At 39.6% G+C, this 24,116-nt stretch overlaps 1 protein-coding gene across 1 annotated transcript in view; it reads right to left on the reverse strand.

Annotated features, from left to right (window-relative positions):
* The window catches only part of Trpc5 (transient receptor potential cation channel, subfamily C, member 5), a 310,854-nt gene that overhangs the window by 140,751 nt on the left and 145,987 nt on the right, over window positions 1–24,116 (reverse strand). Inside the window, exon 2 of the mRNA NM_009428.3 lies at window positions 5,387–5,785. Within this exon, the coding sequence (NP_033454.1) occupies window positions 5,387–5,764 (378 nt within the window). The 5' untranslated portion in view covers window positions 5,765–5,785. The remainder of the gene's footprint in view (window positions 1–5,386; window positions 5,786–24,116) is intronic.

Raw genomic sequence — 24,116 nt, forward strand, 5'->3', positions numbered from 1 at the left:
AGTATGATCTTTATTTGGGAAAAGAGTCTTTGTAGATGCAATTACAGAAAAATGGGATTATCCATTTAAGGAAGCAAGCAATTTGGACAGAAACAGAGGAAAGAAAGCCAAAGAAAGAACACTTTGCATCTATAGAGGTAGAGACCGAAGTGATATAAATGTAAGAAGCATGAGGGATTGTAGCTAACTTACAAATCTTATCAGACACCTCTCCAAAAGGAATCAGTCTTACTATTACTTTCATTTCTTATTGCCTCTTACTCTGTGAAATAATACATTTTATTTATTTTTCCTTAAGCCATTCAGTTTATGGTAATTTGTAAAGAGGAACACAGAAAACAAATACAGAGGCATAAGGACCTCTTACCTAGAAACTGGTGGAGATGAGGTTGTTAAAGTGTTGGTTAAGGCTTTAGCCCCAAGATTTTGATCTTATAGTCATGCATTGAGCCTCAGGACACATTCCCTATATGTACCACAAATGGTTCAGAGTTGGTTTAGCACATTCACCTAAATGTGAGTCTCTGAATTATAGCTGAATGTGCCTTCCCTACTGAACGAGGCTCATTTACAGATACCTAAAGCCAATGGCCAGAAGGTAGTAAGTAGAACAGGCAAGAAGTAGTCTGGCATCAGGTCTTCTCTTGTTCCCAAGTTTTGAATTCCTTGATAAATTCTAAGAGTGTTTATCTGTAATCAATCAATCAATCAATATTACAAAGCCTTCAAGTTGCCCAATTTTACTCCTAAAAAAATAGTCTGCAGTGGGTAAAAAGTTGGTCAAAGAAACAGAATCTGGAGCAATAAAAGGATCTCTCTCTCTCTCTCTCTCTCTCTCTCTCTCTCTCTCTCTCTCTCTCTCTCTCTCTCTCTCTCTTCCTCCTCCTTCTCCTCCTCTGCCTTTTGGGTATGGAATAGTCTACTTGATAATATATTACTATTCTTATTCTAAAATTTGGTTCCTGTTGAAAATTCAGGTGTCTATGTGAATGCTGACTCTTGAAGCCAATAATGGCCATTTATCCTGGGTCTTGATCATTATTGTAAAGTAGTTTTAATATGGATGAGTAGTAGGAGGAACATGATGAGAATGGGGTAAATGAGGCACAGCTGTCAGCCTGGACCTTAAGTTCTGGTCTACAAATGCTGAAGATGACCCTGATTTATCTTCCCAAATGAGGTCAGCTGTGCCTCATTTTCTAGAGTGATGAAGACCAGGTGGTGGTAGCTCTGTGAAAAAGATTTGCTCTTCAGATTGTGTGCAGAAGGTGTGCCTTCCTGAAATTTGTCTGCTCAGCTGAACTCAAGGTCCTTTAGGGGGCTTGTGTTTGTTCACATTCCCGATTGTTCCTGAGCAAACAAATCTGGTTTTGATTTCAAAGAAATACAGGACTCTTTCATTGGGACAGTCTGGTGTTATAGTTACTGACATATGATTTATCATAGTGACTGTCACAGCAATGGAAGATACTATTTAGTGGAAGTTCATAGTTGTGCTTGGGGAAGAGAGTCTAAAGCTACCAAAAGGATAGAGATGGAGCTGATGACTCTGTGCTATTTAACATACATTGTTGTATGATAGTGGAGTACTGACAATAAAGGGATTATAATGATAGTGTCTGACAATAGGTCTTAGCAAAATCCAGGCTGGTATAAGTATCCTTATCAAGGTTGCATTTGCCTGATTTTGTACCAAGAATAGTTTGTTTCTATGAGCTAAGTTCTACTTCTGCCAAGGTGAGGTCACATTAACCTGCTCTTTAGTGTAAGTGTAACATGGTGTCTTCCTTCCTGACGAACAGATCCCCAGCATCTGCTAGAGTACAGAGAAAGATGAGTAAGATGGGATCCATCAAACATGGACTTGCTCAATACTGACTACCCAGCTAGGAAACTGTGTTGTGTTCTCTTCTTCCTCCAAATAGTTATGAGGGTAAATGTGATTGATTACACAGTCCCCAAAAGTCTTGTCCAGGGAAAAATGTCTTGTGATTTTTTTTGAAAATATATTTCACTCCTTCATATCTTTGGCAAATATTTATATATCATCCCTTATCTTGTGGACACTGATTCAGTACACAGAGGATGAGCATGGAAAGAACTGGGCATTAGGCTTATACCATATAGTAAAGGGACTAGGAACTCCTACAAGTGAGGCCATCCACTAGTGCAAGGTGCCATGAGATTAGTTTCAAATAAAGGGAAGAAGACTGATCCAGTGTGGTATAGGAACTTAGAGGATGGTGCTTAATGCTGAGAATGTGACACAGAACAAATGACTTTTGATGTGTTTGCTAAGATGGACTGAGTAGGAAACAAACTCACATTCTATGCTACATCTCTTAGGCCTGTCACTAGGTAGCGCATCTATTTTCTATTCATTTGATCCATCTCACCATTCCTGTGTTAGGATTCTATGATTTCCAGGGAAGCAGTGTGACCTAGTGTATGGCTTTTAAAATGTTTTCCACTCAGAACCCCCTTTCACCAAAGAAATTTTAATCTAACCCAGGTATATAAGTATATAAGAGAGGTTTACAAATATTAAACATTTGCTAACACTAAATCATGATTAAATTTAGCCTAAAACAATTGCTAGATCTACCTCATTAAAGATGAAATCAAAGTTACATACTAATGATATGAATGTACTTGTTTATATTATACAAAGAATTAAATCTTGGCTACATATTTGATACTTCTTTTGATTTTTTTTTGATATGCGATACTGCAGGATCATTTTTCAGAGTGAACAAGATTTTAGTTTTAGAATCATCAGTGCTGAGAATGCTGCTATATATAAAACCATATACTATGAAATAGCAGAAGTATGTTTAGGGCTATTTAAGAAATTGTTGGACATTCTGTGCTAAGCTCAAGCTAAAACTCACCAATTTATTTTTTAATAGAAAACAACTCAGTGAACAGCTTTTAAAAATCAAACATTCTAATGCAATCCAATCCAAAGGTATGCTAATTTAACATGCTGAGGAATTATAGCAAAAATATTAAGAGTCTTTGTTTTCCATAGTTGCACCATTATGCTTCTATAATCCCATAATTATTGGTATGTAAAATAAAGTCAATGTCATTAATCTATCAGTCATTAGTCTCAAATCTGAGCTGAGAAGTGTCACTGACATTGTGTAGAGTCATAGCATGTGCAATGTAAAGGGACCATACTATTTGTTCAGAACCAAGGCTGCAATGAAGTTGCATGATAGATACATCATGAGCAAGCACTGCCACAAACACCTGAGGTTCTTTGCACGTTTGACTTTAAATCAATTTTTTGATTGTTGTACATTCAAATGTCTTTTACTGTTGCTAATTTTAAAAAGATTAGTTGTATTAATTAATTATATGTGTTTGTATGTTTATGCATCTATGTATATGTTCATATGAATGCAGGTACCTGTGGAGATTAAAAAAAAAGGCACAGACTATCCTAGAACTGAGTTAGAGGTGGTTATAACACACCTAACTTTGGGTGCTGAAAATTGAACTCAGGTCCACATTGCAAGATCAATACATGTTCCTAATATGCCATCTCTGCAGCTTCGGTTGCCAAATTCTTTGTAATAGCCTCATTCAATTGTGTGATCAGGACCTAGTGGCTAAAAAGAAGCTTAGGAGCTTGAATTCCAGCTCTGATATTTATTGTGATCCTTACAATTGATTTAATACTCCTTTTTTCTTACTGGCAAACAGGGAATACACTACTACTACTATTATTACTACTACTACTAAATAATAATGTCTAGCAGATTAATGCCTGAATGATTAAATGAAGTAAGTCATGTTAAGATGCTTAGCTCAGTAATGGTTACATATTACTCATCCATTAAATAAGTATTTATCAAATATGGTGTCCAGGTAGTTTTGTATAGCAAGGAGCAAGAGTGATGGGATCTTTAATTTTTTGGAGGTAAGGAAAATGCTGATGGGGAAGGGAACTTGGTCTGTTATTCCAAGTTTTGTTGATGTGATAGTTCTAGCCGACTCTGCTCTCCATTCTGTCAATTCCAGGACTTTTCAAGCTGTCAGCTCATTTTCATTGCTTATGTCTTATATGAACCAGTATGAAGAAGGATGGGTCTTCCTGAACTCCAGCTTTGGCTTTGTCTCATAAGACTTGGGGTTGAATGTTTGCATTGTTGCTAATTAATCTCCTTCCATATTTGACCAGTTCCCATTCTGTTTTCTTCACCGTGGCTATAACAGAAGCTAGGAGGCCCTCATCAAAGGTTTATCAGATAAGCCACATTATCTTGGACATCCAGCCTCTAGAAATGATGAGCAAGACAAGGTTCTTTGCTTTATAAAGTACATCACTTCAAGCATTTTCTCATAACACCAGTGGTAAAGTCAACATTGAGACATTAAAAGCAGGGACAGGAGTAATTAGATCATTATCCTAATGTAGAAAGAAGAAGCTAACCTGCCTTCTCAGGAAGGCTTCAGAGGCACAAAAAGAATTGGTGCAGGGAGACTAATGAGAAAATGTTCCTGGTCGTGGAGGACAGTGACTCTCAAAATAGAGCCTGCGTTAGAATCCCCTCGAGGACCTGTTAAGGCACAGTTTGTTGGGGAACATCTCAGAGCTCATGACTCAGTCTGCTTGTAGTGTGGGGTTCTAAGGCTTTGCATTTTGCATAAGTTCTCAGGAAATGCTGCTGCCACCAGTCTCGCTGCCACACTTTGAGAACCCCTTACTTATGAGTGTGATGACAGAGCAGGCAGTAGGAGTGGGAATTGGGTTAGAAGGGAAAGAACGAGGAATGGGGAAACCACGGGGCCTAGGGATTGAACATGGGGAACAAGATTTGACTCTGACATCAAAGATGACTAAAAAGATATCAAATTTCGGTGACTTGAGGATATGAGACTTAAAGACATAAACTCCCAAATGCTTATGAGTAAGATTCAGTCATATACCTTGTACTAGAAAAATATGCAAGGCTTTTATTTGTGTCTCTACCGTGGCACTCAAATTTAAAGTCTTCTTGTCTGTGGAAGAAAAGCCTCTCAAGAGAAAGCACAGGTCTGTGCTTGGTCTCTTTTCTAGAATGTAATGTCTGAGTAAAGAAAGAAAATGAAGATGTAGAGGGGGTGGTAAAGAAAGTGGAAAGAGTTTACATATTCTAGACATGAATGTGACTTTGCACTGCTAAGTATTGAATATGTATGAGTAACTAAGGACAAAAAGACAAAGCAAAGAAATAAAACAGCAGGGGCCACACAGGGCAGCTCCTGGGATAGCTCAGGAGACAACTGATTACAGTTTCTAAGATAGGGCTTCTCCGTTTCAGACTGCCAAACCTTTGTCCTTTGGACTCTGACACTCTGATTTCTAGCTATTTCCAGCACTAGGGAGTTCTCTTACCTGCTTCTCTCCACTGGGCTTCCTGTAGCTAAGCAGAAGTTCCACAGCTCCTACCACCTCCTTGCGGATGGCGTAGAGTAATGCATCGCCCACATACACACTGTGGTTCAGCAGTAGCTCCATGATCTCCAAGTTCTCATTCTCAATGGCAATGAGCAGGGCGCTCCTGCCCAAAGGATCCATGCAGTTGATGTTGACATTGTAGTAGATCTCGGCCTCCTGCAGTGCCTGCTTCACTGTGGCATAGTCCCCCTTCTCCACAGCACTAAGGAAGGCTTTCTCCTCAGCAGACAGCTCAGTCTCAGCCCTCACGATTTGGAGGGGGATGCGATCTCTGTATGGTGAGTAATTGACCTTCTTGTAGTACAGCTGGGCCATGGTTCATAACAATTTAGAAAACTAAGTGGGGGGGGGGAGAGCGAGTGAGAGAGAGAGAGAGAGAGAGAAGTTTTAGTTACATGAAGCTTTCAAATGACCACTTATTAATCCCTTTTTAGTGGCATTTCAAAATCCCAAAAGTGTTTAAATGACATCAATGTGACCCTGTTGCCAAGGAAGAGAGTAGCAAAATCCCAACTTTGATCAGATAGACTTGGGCTCAAACTAACACTTACCATCTCTGTGATCTTGGACAAGTTAGTCTAAGCCTCTACTGCATTAGTTCCTAAGGTTATCCATATTAATATCATTAGCAGTTATTGTCTAGACACTGCTTACCAAGTCTTGTGCTAGAGAATAATTCCTACCCTGAAAAGCTACTCTGATAGTTAAAGGAGTTACACAGGATCACCACCCCTAAGATATAGTACACATTAGATTGTCCTTTTCCTTTCACTGCTGAAAATATTTGTGGTACTACTTTTGGTCAGTGGCACTACCTTCATCCTGACATAGGGCCAGTTTCTTTTGATCGCTGGGTCTGTGCATCTTTTTGTAATCTAATTTTCAAGATTTCATTTCTCTCTGTTCCAGATACACATTCCAGACCAAAGTACTGTTTTAGGAGCTGAGAATACAGCTCCGTGAGGAGAATGCTTCTCCGCTCACCCCAGAGCCCATGTTTGATTCCCTAGCTCCACATGCAATAGAGCTGGTAGCATACAGCCATAATCTCGGCTCTCAGAAGGCAGAGGAAGGAAAACCAGAAGTTCAAGGTCACCCTTGGTCACAAAGCGGGTTCACAGCTGGCCTAGGATTTATGAGACCATGTTTTTTAAAAAAAAAGACAAAAAGGGAAAAAAAATAAAAATATATGTGGTTTAGTGTTAAGTCCAGCTCTGTTCTTTGATGATGCTCATTGAAGAAGTACTGACTTAACAGGCCAAAGCTATCTGCAAATGATAAGGCTAGACTCCCTTCCTAAACTTACCCCTGGTTTCTTTCTGCCACGACTCCAAACTCTGAAGCTAAGAGATTGGAGAATCAGTTTGATTTAATTCTGAGGAACAAATGGCCTGTTTTGTTGGTGCCAAACCGAAGGTCACATCACACTTAACAGAACTGACTGTAAAGCGAAAATGACATAGTTTGTTTGTTTGTTTGTTTGTTTGTTTGTTTGTTTTTTACTGAACACCTGCAGTGTGTTTAAATTTTCTCGGGGATGACCAAGAAAATAAAATTACACTTGTCTATAACCATACAGAAGCCATCACAGGGTAGAGCACTTCCTCTACAATTTACAGATCAAATTCACTCACATTCCTCACTGACGCCTTGTACTGTCCCTGTGAGATGGGGGTGATGATCCTCTTCACGGGAGAAAATGAGACTTAGATCTACTAGCAGAGTGATCAGCTGTTCTCTCCTGTCCCTGAGTTCTCTGGGCCTCTCTAGAGTTACGATGGCCTCATTTTAATACTTTTCATTTTACTACTAGCAGGGAATGGAAGTGTGATAAAGAGCTCTGTGTCTCATCTCTTGGATGTAAGCAAAGGTATGGAACGTCCACATTTACCTCAGTTTTTCAGGTAATTACATCTCTACTTTGGCAGGGCAAGAAGCATATATTATAGCAAGTAGCATTTGCAATTCATATCCTTGTGCTCTTTGGGGCAGTTAGCATTTGAAGATAACTGTTGGCTGCCTTTTGCCCAAATAATGCATTTCTTTCTTTGTCCAGCAATCAGGAGAACAGGGTGATATTTGACTCCCTAGAGAAACTCTGATGCGTTTCATTACTGTGCTGGTTACTTTTTGTTAATTGGATACATACTCAAGTCACCTGGAGAAGGAGAGCACCTTAAGCAAGGAATCGCATCCCATCAGATTGGCTTGATTACTAGTTGATGGAGGAAAGCACAGTTCACTGCGAATGATGCTGTCTCTAGGGAGTTGGGCCAGGCTACATAAGTATAAAGTAGCTACATCAGGGCACGCCTTTAATCCCAGCACTCGTGAAGCAGAGGCAGGCAGATCTCTGAGTTTGAGGCCAGTCTGGTCTACAGAGTGAGTTCAGAGTTCTGAGTGAGGTCGCTGTAGCCAGGGCTACACAGAGAAATCCTGTCTTGAAAAACAACAAAACAGAACAAAACAAAAACAAGAACAAAAACAAAAAGGTAGCTGAGCATACTCTGGGGAGCAAGCCAATAAGCACCTTCTTCCATCGTCTGGCTTCTGCATCTGCTCGAGTTCCTGCCCTGTCTGATAGACAGCGGTGAGGGAGTGTAAAACAAATCAACCTCTTCTTCCCCAAGTTCTTGTTAGTCACAGTGTTTATCACAGCAACAGGAAGCACACTAGAGCAGCCACTTTGAACGAACTTGACAGAGTCTAAAGGAAGTCGGCACTTAGAGGAAGCACTTGCCACTGAACAGCATATGACCTTGATAATACTAGCTTTAGGCTGCCTCTCTGCCTCGATGTTGTCAACAGGAAGTGGGAGGGAAGAAGAGTGTGAGCCCCTGAAGAGAGACTCAAGAGCTCTTGGGCTTTTGCTATAATAACTTACTTATCGGAAATGCACTGAGCAATTCCAGTGCATCCAGCATTCTGGTAGCCGCTGTAGTGATGGTGTGGGGGCAGGGGAGGGGGAGAAGATGGCCTCCACTACTGCCACATGTTGGACTTACTAATAAACCTGACTCCATTCTTTCCCCCTGACTTCTAGTGTGCATCTATGTCATTCTATAAAGCACCACTTCCTGATTCCATTCTGCTTATATTCCATGATTGGTGTGTGTGTGTGTGTGTGTGTGTGTGTGTGTGTGTGTTGTGTATGTATCATAGCCCAAGATTAATGGCAGATATCTTGCTCTGTGGCTATTCTCCTTTATCTTTTGACTAGAGTTTCCCTCCAGCAAATTCTAGGGATCCTCTTGTCTTTGCTTCCCCAGTGCTCAGGTTATACATGTGGACTCTCATGCTCAGCCTTTTTTTTTTTTTTAAATCAGGGTACCAGGGGATCTAAACACATGCTTGTCTGGCAAGCACTTACTTGCTGAGCTATCTCTCCAGCCCCTCCTGCTATTCTTTTAATGGAATCTTTAGGAGGCTTGCAAGCTCTTGGCTCCTGTTCACTTTCCTGACCTTAGCTTAAACTCATCCTAGCCACAAATCTTTAACTCCCTGATATTTCCTTCAATTCTTCTGTGTTGCCAAGATTTTCTGACTCCAAGACCTTTGACCTTTACCCATCTCTTTCCATTTTTTTTAGTTCTTACATAAATATCATCCTCAGAGTTGCCCAAATTAGTCCCTTCATATTCTTCTCTTTATGGTCCTGTCTTCTTCCTCTTTGATGCTTACCAAAATTTCTACTTAATACTTATTTGTCTTATTGGCTAATTGTTCCTTCCAAATAGCCTTAAAGCTCAATTACAGGAATTGTCCCAGGTCCTGTTTTCTGGTGCCCAGCACTGTTCATTGACTGACACAACTTGGACACTAGATCCATATTCAATGAGTAAAGGAGACAACCATCCCCAGTATTCCCTTACCTCTTTTCATCCCATCTCGAGTTCTAGCCACATTGAGCTATGTTCCGACTTGTCCTTTTCTGACAAGTTCTTTGTATCTGGATATCACCCTATCCTCTCTGCTTAAACAACTTCTCATTTTTCAATATCTCCTAAACCACAAGTTCTGTTTGGTGCAAATATTTACCAAATGCCCTCCGGAGTTCAGCCAGTCTTCCTGTTCTCTGATGGTACTTAGATCACATTTCTTTAGTAAGTAACACTGACTGAATATTTTTTTTGTCTTCATATGACTAGGGTAGCAGAACATAGATCTCTGTATTCCCAGAACTCACACAGGTCTAGAACATGGCAGGTAGTAGTTCTGAACGTTTAAGAAGCAAAATCAATTGGGTGATAGCAGAATCAAATATTAAGTGGGTGGCACTAATTTGATACTTTGTGATCTCAGAAAGGACTCAACAAGGACTGGAGGCCTCAGAAAAGGTTTCAGGGAGCAACTATTGAGGTAATCTTCAGAGGGCCAGTTAAATATACAAATGTGAGGGCCATTCTGCCCTTTAGAGGGAAGACTTTTTTAAGTTTTAAACTTTTTTTATTAGATATTTTCTTTATTTACATTTCAAATGCTATCCTAAATGTTCCCTATACCCCCCCTGATCCCCTACCCACCCACTCCCACTTCTTGGCCCTGGGGTTCCCCTGTACTGGGGCATATAAAGTTTGCAAGACCTAGGGGCCTCTGAGGGAAGACTTTTTTTAACATAAGACTTCAGATTTGGGAGGGCTCTGTCTGCTGGAGCAGGTGAGGGAGCCATCTGGTGTACTGGGGCCCTCAAAGACCAGTCTACACAGGTGAGAGTGCAGACTGCAGAAGCTACACAGCTTCTGGGACAGGCCCTGTGTTGGGCTCCAGACATCTGGGCACCTTCCCTGCCAGAGGAGAAGTGGCCACCTGAGAGGGCTCTGACCACCTAAGCAGGTGAGAGAGCCATCTTTTGTCCCAGATCCCTCAGAGACCAGTCTATTCAAGTGACTGTGCAAACTGCAGAGATAACTCATCTTTTGGGACAGGCCATGTTTCAGGCCTTCATCTTCAGCCAGGAGGCAGGTCTGAACTCCAGAACTCTGTGCACCTTCTCTGCAAGAGGAGAGCTTGCCTGCAGAGAGTATTCTGACCACTGAGACTCAGGAGAGAGCTGTACTCCCCGGACTGCTCTCAGAAGCTAACAGAATCACAGGAGGAAAAAGCTCCAGCCAGAGACAACTATAACAACTAACTCCAGAGATTACCAGATGGCGAAAGGCAAAGGTAAGAATCTAACAGAAACCAAGACCACTCAGTATCATCCGAAAGCGGCACTCCCACCTCGCCCAGTCCTGGATACCCCAACACACCTGAAAAGCAAGATTTGGATTTAAAATCATATCTCATGATGCTGGTAGAGGACTTTAAGAAGGGCACTAATAACTCACTTGAAAAATACAGGAAAACACTGCTAAACAGGTAGAAGTCCTTAAAGAGGAAACACAAAACCCCTTAAAGAATTACAGGAAAACACAACCAAACAGGTGATGGAATTGAACAAAACCATCCAAAACCTAAAAAGGGAAGTAGAAAGAATAAAGAAAACCCAAAGCGAGACAACTCTGGAGATAGAAATCCTAGGAAAGAAATCAGGAACCATAGATGCGAGCATCAGCAACAGAATACAAGAGATGGAAGAGGGAATCTCAGGTGCAGAAGATTCCATAGAGAATATCGGCACAACAATCAAAGAAAATGCAAAAAGATCCTAATTCAAAACATCCAGGAAATCCAGGACACAATAAGAAGACCAAACCTACGGATAATAGGAGTAGATGAGAATGAAGGTTTTCAACTTAAAGGGCCAATAAATATCTTCAACAAAATCATAGAAGAAAACTTCCCAAACCTAAAGAAAGAGATGCCCATGAACATACAAGAAGCCTACAGAACTCCAAATAGAATGGACCAGAAAAGAAATTCCTCCCGACACATAATAATCAGAACAACAAATGCACTAAATAAAGATAGAATATTAAAAGCAGTAAGAGAAAAAGGTCAAGTAACATATAAAGATAAACCTATTAGAATTACACCAGACTTCTCACCAGAGACTATGAAAGCCAGAAGATCCTGAACAGATATTATACAGACCCTAAGAGAAAACATATGCCAGCCCAGGCTACTATATCCAGCAAAACTCTCAATTACCATAGATGGAGAAACCAAAGTATTCCATGATAAAACCAAATTCACACAATATCTTTCCAATAATCCAGGCCTTCAAACAATAATAAAGGGAAAACACCAACACAAGGACAGAAACTACACCCTAGAAAAAGCAAGAAAGTAATCCTTCAACAAACCTAAAAGAAGACATCTGCAAGAACAGAATGCCAACTTTAACAACAAAAATAACAGGAAGCAACAATTAATTAATTTCTTTAATTTCTCTTAACATCAACGGACTCAATTCCCCAATAAAAAGACATAGATTAATAAACTGGCTACACAAACAGGACCCAACATTTTGTTGCTTACAAGAAACCCACCTCAGGGAAAAGGACAGACGCTACCTCAGAGTGAAAAGCTGGAAAACAATTTTCCAAGCAAATAGTCTGAAGAAACAAGCAGGAGTAGCCATTCTAATATCGAATAAAATTGACTTCCAACCCAAAGTTATAAAAAAAGACAAAGAGGGGCACTTCATACTCATGAAAGGTAAAATCTACCAAGATGAACTCTCAATTCTGAATATCTATGCTCCAAATGCAAGGGCAGCCACACTCATTAAAGACACTTTAGTAAAGCTCAAAGCACACATTGCACCTCACACAATAATAGTGGGAGACTTCAACACCCCACTCTCACCAATGGACAGATCCTGGAAACAGAAAATAAACAGAGACACATGGACACTAACAGAAGTTATGAAACAAATGGATTTAATAGATATCTACAGACCAATTTATCCTAAAACAAAAGTATATACCTTCTTCTCAGCACCACATGATACCTACTCCAAAATTGACCATATAATCAGTCACAAAACAGGCCTCCACAGATACAAAAATATTGAAAATTTCCCATGCATCCTATCTGATCACCTTGGACTAAGGCTGATCTTCAATAAGAACATAAATGATAGAAAGCCAACATTCACGTGGAAACTGAACAACACTCTACTCAACGATTCCTTGGTCAAGGATGAAATAAAGAAAGAAATTAAAGACATTTTAGAGTTTAATGAAAATGAAGCCACAACATACCCAAACTTATGGGACACCATGAAGGCAGGCCTAAGAGGAAAACTCAGCCCTGAGTGCCTCCAAAAAGAGAGAGCATACATTAGCGGACTAACAGCACACTTAGAACCTCTAGAAATAAAGGAAGCAAATTCACTCAAGAGGAGCAGACAGCAGGAAATAATCAAACTCAGGGTTAAAATCATCCAAGTGGAAACAAAAAGAACTATTCAAAGAATCAACCAAATCAGGAGCTGGTTCTTTGAGGAAATCAACAAGATAGATAAACCCTTAGCCAGACTAACTAGAGGGCACAGGGACGGTATCCTTTTTTTTTTATTAGGTATTTTCCTCATTTACATTTCCAATGCTATCCCAAAAGTCCCCCATACCCACCCCCCCCACTCCCCTACCCACCCACTCCCCACTTTTGGCCCTGGCGTTCCCCTGTACTGGGGCATATAAAGTTTGCAAGTCCAATGGGCCTCTCTCTCCAGTGATGGCTGACTAGGCCATCTTTTGATACATATGCAGCTAGAGACAAGAGCTCCAGGTACTGGTTAGTTCATATTGTTGTTCCACCTATAGGGTTGCAGTTCAGGGATGGTATTCTAATTAACAAAATCAGAAATTAAAAAGGAGACGTAACAATAGAACCTGAGGAAATCCAAAATATCAGCAGATCCTACTACAAAAGGCTATACTCAACAAAACTGGAAAACTTGGATGAAATGAACAACTTCCTAGACAGATACCAGGTACCAAAGTTAAATCAGGATCAGGTTAATAATCTAAACAGTCCCATTTTCCCTAAAGAAATAGAAGAAGTCATCAATAGTCTCCCAACCAAAAAAAAAAAAAAAAAAAAAAAGCCCAGGACCAGATGGTTTTAGTGCAGAGTTCGATCAGACCTTCAAAGAAGACCAAATTCCAACTCTCCTCAAACTATTCCACAAAATAGAAACAGAAGGTACTCTACCCAATTCATTCTATTAAGCCACAATTTCTCTGATAACTGAACCACACAAAGATCCTACAAAGAAAGAGAACTTCTGACCAATTTCTCTTATGAATATTGATGCAAAAATATTCAATAAAATCCTCACAAACCCAATCCAAGAACGCATCAAAATGATCATCCATCCTGACCAAGTAGGCTTCATCCCAGGGATGCAAGGATGGTTTAATATACAAAAATCCATCAACGTAATTCACTATATAAACAAACTCAATGACAAAAACCACATGATCATCTCATTAGATGCTGAGAAAGCTTTTGACAAAATTCAACATGCCTTCATGATAAAAGTCTTGGAAAGATCAGGAATTCAAGGCCCATACCTAAACATAATAAAAGCAATCTATAGCAAACCAGTAGCCAACATTAAACTAAATGGAGAGAAACTTGAAACAGTCCCACTAAAATCAGGGACTAGACAAGGCTGCCCACTTTCTCCCTACCTATTCAATATAGTACTTGAAGTTCTAGCCAGAGCAATTCTACAACTAAAGGAGATCAAGGGGAAACAAATTGGAAAGGAAGAACTCAAACTATCACTATTTGCAGATGATATGATAGTATATATAAGTGACCCTAAAAATTCCAACAGAGAACTCCTAAACCTGATAAACAGCTTCAGTGCAGTAGCTGGATATAAAATTAACTCACACAAATCAATGGCCTTTCTCTACACAAAGGATAAATGGGCTGAAAAAGAAATTAGGGAAACAACAACATTCACAATAGTCACAAATAATATAAAATACCTTGGTGTGACTCTAACTAAGGAAGTGAAATATCTGTATGATAAGAACTTCAAGTCTCTGAAGAAAGAAATTGAAGAAGATCTCAGAAGATGGAAAGGTCTCCCATGCTCATGGATTGGCAGAATTAATATAGTCACAATGGCTATACTGCCCAAAGCAATCTACTGATTCAATGCAATCCCCATCAAAATCCCAACTCAATTCTTCACTGAGTTAGAAAGGGCAATTTGCAAATACATCTAGAATAACAAAAAAAAACATAGGATAGCAAAATCTATTCTCAACAATAAAAGAACCTCTAGTGGATTCACCATGCCTGATCTCAAGCTGTATTACAGAGCAATTGTGATTAAAAACTGCATGGTACTAGTACAGTGACAGACAGGTAGATCAATGGAATAGAATTGAAGACCCAGAAATGAATCCACACACCTATGGTCACTTGATCTTTGACAAGGGAGCTAAAACTATCCAGTGGAAAAAAGACAGCATTTTCAACAAATGGTGCTGGCACGACTGGCGGTTATTATGTAGAAGAATGTGAATTGATCCATTCTTATCTCCTTGTACAAACTTGCAGTCTAAGTGGATCAAAAAAAAAAAAAAAAAACTCCACATAAAACCAGAGACACTGAAATTTATAGAGGGGAAATTGGGGGAAAGCCTCGAAGGTATGGGCACAGGGGAAAAATTCCTGAGCAGAATAGCAATGGCTTGTGCTGTAATATCAAGAATTGACAAATGGGACCTCATAAAATTGCAAAGCTTCTGTAAGGCAAAAGACACTGTCAATAAGACAAAAAGGCCACCAACAGATTGGGAAAGCATTTTTACCAATCCTAAATCAGATAGGGGACGAATATCCAATATATACAAAGAGCTCAAGAACCTGGACTCCAGAAATTCAAATAACCCCATTAAAAATGGGGTACAGAGCTAAACAAAGAATTCTCACCTGAGGAATACCGAATGGCTGAGAAGCACCTGAAAAAATGTTCAACATCCTTAATCATCAGGGAAATGCAAATCAAAACAACCTTGAGATTCCACCTCACCCCAGTCAGAATGGCTAAGATCAAAAATTCAGGTGACAGCAGATGCTGGCGAGGATGTGGAGAAAGAGGAACACTCCTCCATTGTTGGTGGGATTGCAAGCTTGTACAACCACAATGGAAGTCAGTCTGGAGGTTCCTCAGAAAATTGGACATAGTACTATAGGAAGATCCAGCAATAACTCTCCTGGGCATATACCCAGAAGATGTTCCAACTGGTAATAAGGACACATGCTCCACTATGTTCATAGCAGCCTTATTTATAATAGCCAGAAGCTGGAAAGAACCTAGATGTCCCTCAACAGAGGAATGGATACAGAAAATGTGGTACATTTTACACAAGGGAGTACTACTCAGCTATTAAAAACAATGAATTTATGAAATTCTTGGACAAATGGATATATCTGGAGGATATCATCCTTAATGAGGCAACCCAATCACAAAAGAAGTCACTAGATATGCACTCACTGATAAGTGGATATTATCCCAGAAACTTAGAATACCCAAGATACAATTTGCTAAACACAAGAAAATCAAGAAGGAAGACCAATGTGTGGATACATCATTCCTTCTTAGAATCGGGAACAAAATAACTATGGAAGGAGTTACAGAGAAAAAGTTTGTAGCTGAGATGAAAGGATGGACCTTCCAGAGACTATCCCACCTGAGGATCCATCCCATAATCAGCACCAAACCCAGACACTATTGCATATGCCAGCAAGATTTTGCTGAAAGGACCCTGATAGAGCTCTCTTGTTTGATTCTATGCCAGTGCCTGGCAAATACAGAAGTGGATGCTCACAAGTCATCTATAGGATGGAACACAGGGACCCCAATGGAGGAGCTAGAGAAATTACTCAAGAAGCTGAAGGGGTCTGCAACCCTATAGGTGGAACCACAATATGAACTAACCAGTACCCCCAGAGCTCGTGTCTCTAGCTGCATATGTCGCAGAAGATGGGCTAGTCGGCCATCATAGGTAAGAGAGACCCCTTGGTCTTGCAAACTTTATGTGCCCCAGTACAGGGGAACACCAGGGCCAAGAAGCGGGAGTGGGTAGGTAGGGGAGCAGGACGGGCAGAGGGTATAAGGAAATTTCGGGAAAGCATTTGAAATGTAAATAAAGAAAATATCTAATAAAAATATATGCAAAAAAGACTTCAGATTTATTTCTGTGATATATCAGTTTTAGTAGGATGCACAGAATATCCAGTTTCTCATGTTAGTGTGATAATGAAGACTTCTGAGGATAGCTTGGGCATTTAAAACTTTTCAAGTACTTTGTCATTTAAATTCATATATGGCATTCATATATATCATATATATGATATATTATCTTTTGATATATATATATTTCTTTCTTTTTTCCTCTTTTCTTTTTTTATTAGATATTTTCTCTCTTTACATTTCAAACGTTATCTCCTTTCCTGGTTTCCCCTCTGAAAATCTCCTGTCCCCTTCCCTCTCCCCCGTTCACCAACCCACTCACTCTTACTTCCTGACCCTGGCATTCTTCTATAATGGGACATAGAACCTAAGTGGCGACATTGATCATGACTTGGCTGAAAGATTGGTGAGGGAGGGACACAGGGAAGGCTGTTCCTTTTAGCTACATTACAATCGAAGAATTAGAGGTGTGGTTAGTCTTTCCAACTGTGTAATGATCTTAAACATTTTCCACTTGCCTCTTCAGAGGCCACAATAGAAGAAAAGACTGGTAGTCTCCCCTTACTGTGTTGGGCTTAGCATTGTAAGGGACATCTATGACCATCTTACCTAAGTACCATCATAGGGGAAACAGAATTGACATGTATCTCTGGGAAACGTGGAAAGGAAGGAAGCAGACACATGTAGTTACCTATTATGTGCCAGATATTATGCTAGGAGATGGGACAATAAAGATATAAAAATAATTGTTCTAGTTCATAATAGTTAATGTTTTCTGGGCACCGTGCCAGGAGCTGGGGCCGCACCATTACTCTGACTGCTTCTAATAGTAGTAGATGCAGCAAGCAGCGTCATTCATTACATTTTCACTATGTGCCAGATACTAGATACATGAGTTAAAATCATGAAAGGAGATGACACTACATTCATGATAATAACAGGCTTGAAGCACACATAATTGGTGGATATATAGGCAAACCATAGTCTACCTTTGCATCTTGTCTTTTACATTCAAACCAATCTTCTGTGTTTTATTTAGTATGCTGTGTTAGGAGAGTCCTCATAGAATCCTTATGTTGAAAAACTTTCCTCCAGAGTTTTGCTTGAGATTGTGATATTACAGAGCTGTTCTTTTGCCACTAGATCTCCAAAACAGCCATTGGAATGAATAGTGAATCAAATGGCTAAAATCTAGTAATAGCTTTACATGAAGTCCATCATTAAGAGTGTTATTATCTTGTAAATAAAGAATTTGTTTGATTAGAAGGACAGCGAAGATGCAATAAAGGGAAAAAGAAGAGGCCTTGTGTCCAGCCATGGGAGCCTCTTGTATGTAGAACCATGCCTACACTGTGCTGAGAATGAGACAAAGTTCTCTTTCCTGTGCTATCTGTTGGTTTGCAGACTTTTGTAGATGTTTAATGACTTGTGACATTCTTTGAACTCTTTTAGAGCCTACAGTTGGAGCCCCTTAACCCTCACAGCCTTTACCTCAGTAATGGTAAAGACCCAGTCTCCTTTTCATATGCTTGCTACTAGTCTTGCTTCCCTATTATTCAGGGAATAAGGATCTGATAGAGGGAGTGACTGGGATCTCTTGAGGATCTGTTATCAGAAAGATTCCTTCCCGTTGCTCTTTACCTTTACACTTGCCAGATTGCACTTCATTAATTTAAGGCAAATGCTGAGATCTGTTCTTCAGTAAAGAAAACAAAGCCAGCCTGTGTTTCATGCCATTTTGCCAGTAAGCCCCATTACGAGAGGAGTCCCCCAACACAAAAGATTAAGTATTCTCTAACAAGCTGTCTCAGAGGGCTTATCATGTTCCCTCTTTCCTTTGATGCTGTCCAGAGGAGTTTGTCTAATGGTTATCTGTGACATTTGTGGGATTAAATCATGTGACTTAAGGAGCTAAATCGATGGACTGGGCAGAAGGCCAGAGTCTAAAGTTGACTTGCCAAATCCCAGCTCAGATCTCTGCCTAGCACAGGGCTTTGTGTGTGTGTGTGTGTGTGTGTGTGTGTGTGTGTGTGTGTGTACACAATAGTCTGGCTTCCCACCTAACTAAAATATTAGCCTCATCAGAGGAATCTGGTTTCCACACATTGCTTAGGCTATGTGCCAGATGGACTTGTACATTACTATTGGAACTCAGTGACCTCTTACTATTATCCATGCTAAGTGTCCAATAGTACAAGCCTTCATTGACATTCTGATGCGAAGACATTTAACCTGATAAAAATTTTGACATTTAAAGTATGAATACCTGACAATTAATGAATTTTACTATATGTCAAATACCACATGATGTGTACATAGTGCAAATTTCATGGAACAAAGCTTTTTTGTGAAGTAGTCAGAGGAAGGTTGTGGTGTGTGTTGATTGTCAGAGTATTTTGGCACTTTTCCAACTACCATTTTGCTCAATTTCCAGCTTTATTTGGTTTAATTTATCCTTGGATTTTTGAGACAGGAACTTCCTATGCAGCCCAGGTTGGCCTTTAACTCATGGTTCTGCCTTAGCCTCTAGAATGCTGGAATTATAGACATGAGTCACCATTCTCAGTTTGAACTTCCTAAATACTAAAGTAGTAACAATAGTCTTTATCTGTCAAGTTCATATGACAACTCTTCTGCAAAAATATTCTACAGGCAATCTATAATATGTCCCAGCCAAATGAAAAGGTTCCTGTGACAATATCCTTTTTGATGACTCTGGTTATGAGCACCTGTAGTGATAGGAAACTACGTTTTCTCTCTTTTTGTCACCTGTATGGTGCCAATTTGTGCACATGATTTCCTATGTTCAGCTGAAATCACATGTCTATAACTTTCAGTCCCCAGCACTTGCTCCCTCTAGAGCAATGTCCAAAAAGCCATTTCTTTCTTCCACAGATTGCCTGGAAATATTTGATGTTAGTCAGCATGTTTTTCTCTGTTCAATTGTTTCCTTATTTGGAATTAACAGTCTGTTTCTTAATGCTATTGCAGTAACAAATCACTTTTCATTAGATTTGAAGTCTACTCCATGGATGAAACCCATCTCAAACACAGTTAGAGTGAATAAGGACTTGAGGCTACATAGGTCATGGGCCCTAATGGAAAACCTAGCACTATTATTCTGCTAAAGGAACATAGCAATAAATCACTCCTACTGACATATTCATAGCAATAGATCAAAGCATCTCTTGGTCTCCTCATTGGAGAAACTTCTTGTATTGACCATATATTGTTTATTTACTAGTTAAGCACTTAGCTCTTTCTTTCCAAATACAAATGCAATATGAACAATAACTTTATATATCCTGTTTACATTCCTATTCTCAGAAGCTGATACATAGTAAGTCCTCAGTAAATATGCATGGAAATATTACATAACAGTGGTAGGGATAGAGATGGGGAAATGCTTTGTTGGTAGAATCTTGTTTTTGTTTATATAAATACCCCCACTATAAAGCCATACTCTTATGAAAGAAGTAAATCCTCACCATAGACAGAGTCTTAATTATTTGTTTCTTTCGAGAGGGACAAAGCTGTATTTGGGAAATTGACGTAATTCTGGCCAATTCGATGTGCTGAAGGGCTTATTTTCTTGTGTTGTCATTTGCATGTGATACCAAAGACTTTAGTGGCCATTATGTGAAGAAAGCCAATAAGTGATGCAGCGTATTTGGTAAAGATGGCATAATTAGGGCATTTATGATGACTTTGGGTCATTGAACTAGCTCTCATGATTCTCTCTCAACTTCTGTACTTTAAGGCATTCAAGATAATAGCTCCCTTTTGCTAATCCACTTTTATCCAATTTTGTTAAAAGAACTGAAAAAAATTCAAATGATAGCATTTCCTCACATATAAACTACCAAAATTAAACCTCTGAGAGATAGAAAATTTGAACAATAGTTATATTAAAATAGTCTGAAATATCTACCTATTAAAAGCCACTCAGCGCAAATGATTTTATAGCTGTATATAGAACTTAAAAATACACCTAGCTTTCTTAATATTAAGAATATTTAAAAAAAGAATATTCAGATTACAAAAAGGATGAGCTCTTTCAAACTAATTCTCTAGAGCTAGAATACCTTATTATACAAACCTAATATAAATAATCTAGATCTAATTAAACCTAATTAATCTAAATAAAAACTATATATTAACTTTAATCATAAGAACCGTCATGACAGCAGATGCTGGCGAGGATGTGGAGAAAGAGGAACACTCCTCCATTGTTGGTGGGATTGCAGGCTTGTACAACCACTCTGGAAATCAGTCTGGCGGTTCCTCAGAAAATTGGACATAGTACTACCGGAGGATCCAGCAATACCTCTCCTGGGCATATATCCAGAAGATGCCCCAACTGGTAAGAAGGACACATGCTCCACTATGTTCGTAGCAGCCTTATTTATAATAGCCAGAAGCTGGAAAGAACCCAGATGCCCCTCAACAGAGGAATGGATACAGAAAATGTGGTACATCTACACAATGGAGTACTACTCAGCTATTAAAAAGAATGAATTTATGAAATCCCTAGCCAAATGGATGGACCTGGAGGGCAGCATCCTGAGTGAAGTAACACATTCACAAAGGAACTCACACAATATGTACTCACTGATAAGTGGATATTAGCCCCAAACCTAGGATACCCAAGATATAAGATACAATTTGCTAAACACATGAAACTCAAGAAAAATGAAGAGTGAAGTGTGGACACTATGCCCCTCCTTAGAAGTGGGAACAAAACACCCTTGGAAGGAGTTACAGAGACAAAGTTTGGAGCTGAGGTGAAAGGATGGACCATGTAGAGACTGCCATATCCAGGGATCCACCCCATAATCAGCCTCTAAACTCTGACACCATTGCATACACTAGCAAGATTTTATCGAAAGGACCCAGATGTAGCTGTCTCTTGTGAGACTATGCCAGGGCCTAGCAAACACAGAAGTGGATGCTCACAGTCAGCTAATGGATGGATCACAGGGCTCCCAATGGAGGAGCTAGAGAAAGAACCCAAGGAGCTAAAGGGATCTGCAACCCTATAGGTGGAACAACATTATGAACTAACCAGTACCCCGGAGCTCTTGACTCTAGCTGCATATGTATCAAAAGATGGCCTAGTTGGCTATCACTGGAAAGAGAGGACCATTGGACACGCAAACTTTATATGCCCCAGTACAGGGGAACGCCAGGGTCAAAAAGGGGGAGTGGGTGGGTAAGGGAGTGGGGGTGGGTGGGTATGGGGGACTTTTGGTATAGCATTGGAAATGTAAATGAGCTAAATACCTAATAAAAAATGGAAAAAAAACCGTCATGAATTCTCAAGGAAATATTAACATTTAGCATTTATTTACTTAAAAGATCTAAGTAAAATTATAAAGGAAGTAAAATAATTCCATACAGAGGAGAGGCTCTTGGTCTTATGAAAGCTCTATGCCTCAGTGAAGGGAAATGCCATGGCCAGGAAGTGAGAGTGGGTGGGTGGGTGGGTGTGCAGGGGTAGGAGGGAGAGGGTAGAGGGTTTTCGGAGGGGAAACCAGGAAAGGGGATAACATTTGTAAACTAAATAAAGAAAAATCTAATAAAAAATAATTCCATACAAAATTTATTATCCCTAATTAATAATAAATCTAATAATTTATGAAACATTATATTGATAGACATTAAAATCCAAGAAAAATGTAAAGATGGTACTATAAGTACTGGTGTTCAACTTTTAAATTCTGAATAATATATTGAGAAGCACATAAAACTATTATGAACATCTGGACAGAAGCAAAAATTATATTTATATACACACAATATACTTATAAAACTTACAAAAATATGTTATAAATACAAGAAATTTTGATGAGGTGACAAAATACAAGAACTTAATCACCGTCATTTAGAAATTTACATGAAAACATCTAGTTCATAGGAACATCATGTAAAGATTCTTAGTAATAAATTTAACAAAAAAAAAGGACTACTACTCATGTAACAAAGTTATTGGCAAGTATAAAACAAGGTCTAAGAGAATAGGACAACATTTTAATGAATAGGCAGATTTTATCTACAAAATACAGTTTCCCATATTAGCATATACATTTTAAAAGGTATCAATATCTATGTTTTATACAAAACTAGGCAAATATGATGTTTAAATGTATACTGGCTGGTTTTGTGTGTCAACTTGACATAGGCTGAAGTTATCACAGAGAAAGGAGCTTCAGTTGAGGAAATGCCTCCATGTGATCCAGCTGTAAGGCATTTTCTCAATTAGTGATCAAGTGGGGAGGGTCTATGGTGGGTGGTGCCATCCCTAGGCTGGTAGTCTTGGGTTCTATAAGAAAGCAAGCTGAGCAAGGTAGGGGAGGCAAGCCAGTAAGTGACATCCCTCCATGGCCTCTGCATCAGCTCCGGCTTCCTGACCTGCTTGAGTTCCAGTCCTGACTTACCCTGGTGATGACCAGCAATGTGGAAATGTAAGATGAATAATCCTTTCCTCCTCAACTTGCTTCTTGGTCATGATGTTTGTGCAGGAATAGAAACCCTGACTAAGACAAATTGGTACCAACTGTGGAAGTACTTTGGAACTTTGAGCTAGAAGAGCCGTTGGGATGTTCAGAGTTCTGAGGTATGTTCTGTAGGAGCTTGGAAGATAATGTTGAGAACAGTGGAGAAGATGGAGGCTTGGCTTGTGAAATTTCAGAGGGAAGATTAAAGACTCATAATCAGGGCTGTTGCTATTTTGATTGTGAAGATTCTGTGGTTTTGGTTAGCTGGGGCTGAAGAATCAGCTGTGATCAACAAGATACCAGAATTACTAAAGCGAAATCTTTGCATTACTGTGACAATTGATGCTGGTTAGCTGAAACTAAGAAATTAGTGGTGATTAAGAAGAGACTAGCCTCATTGAGGTGAAATCTTCTGGGAAGTGTTTTCTGAGATCACAAAGAAGCTGTGTTACAAAGATAGCCAAGGTTGTACCTCATGCTGCAGCAGGACTTGGTAATATGTAAGAGTCACCCAGGTTTACTGGTTTTGAAGGCATGAAGGGGTCATGGAGAGCAGCTGATGCTCTGCACTGTGAGTGGCCATGGAAGGCCATTGATGAAGGTGCAGCCTCAGGTGCAATTGATGGCTCAGGATAAGAAGGGGTCATGCAAAGGAATTGAGGTTTGGCACTGTGAAGATAGCCTATGAGACGTTATTGGTGAAGCCTAGTTGCAGTGTTTTGGAGATGCCAGTACTATGAGATGACCACCAAGAACAGCAGTAGCAGTGGAGTACAGTCCGCTGGAGCCTAGAAGACAAGCAGTGTGCTACAAAGGACAGGGCTGGAGAAGTGACCCCTGGAGGAGCATAGAAGATTGTGAGTGGATCTCAGACATTGGACGGTTGGAGTTTGATTTTGCTTTTGATTGTGACTGTGTCCTGATATCTTTCCCTCTTGAAGGAAGAAAGTTAAGAGAATTTTAATTGTAAAAAAAGACTTTGGACTTTAAAAGAGACTGGATATTTTAAAAGGATTGAAATTTTAACATGTAAATATTTGCAAAGAATGTGGGACTTTTA

Source organism: Mus musculus, chromosome X, assembly GCF_000001635.26.
Source record: "Mus musculus strain C57BL/6J chromosome X, GRCm38.p6 C57BL/6J".
Lineage (NCBI taxonomy): Eukaryota > Metazoa > Chordata > Mammalia > Rodentia > Muridae > Mus > Mus musculus.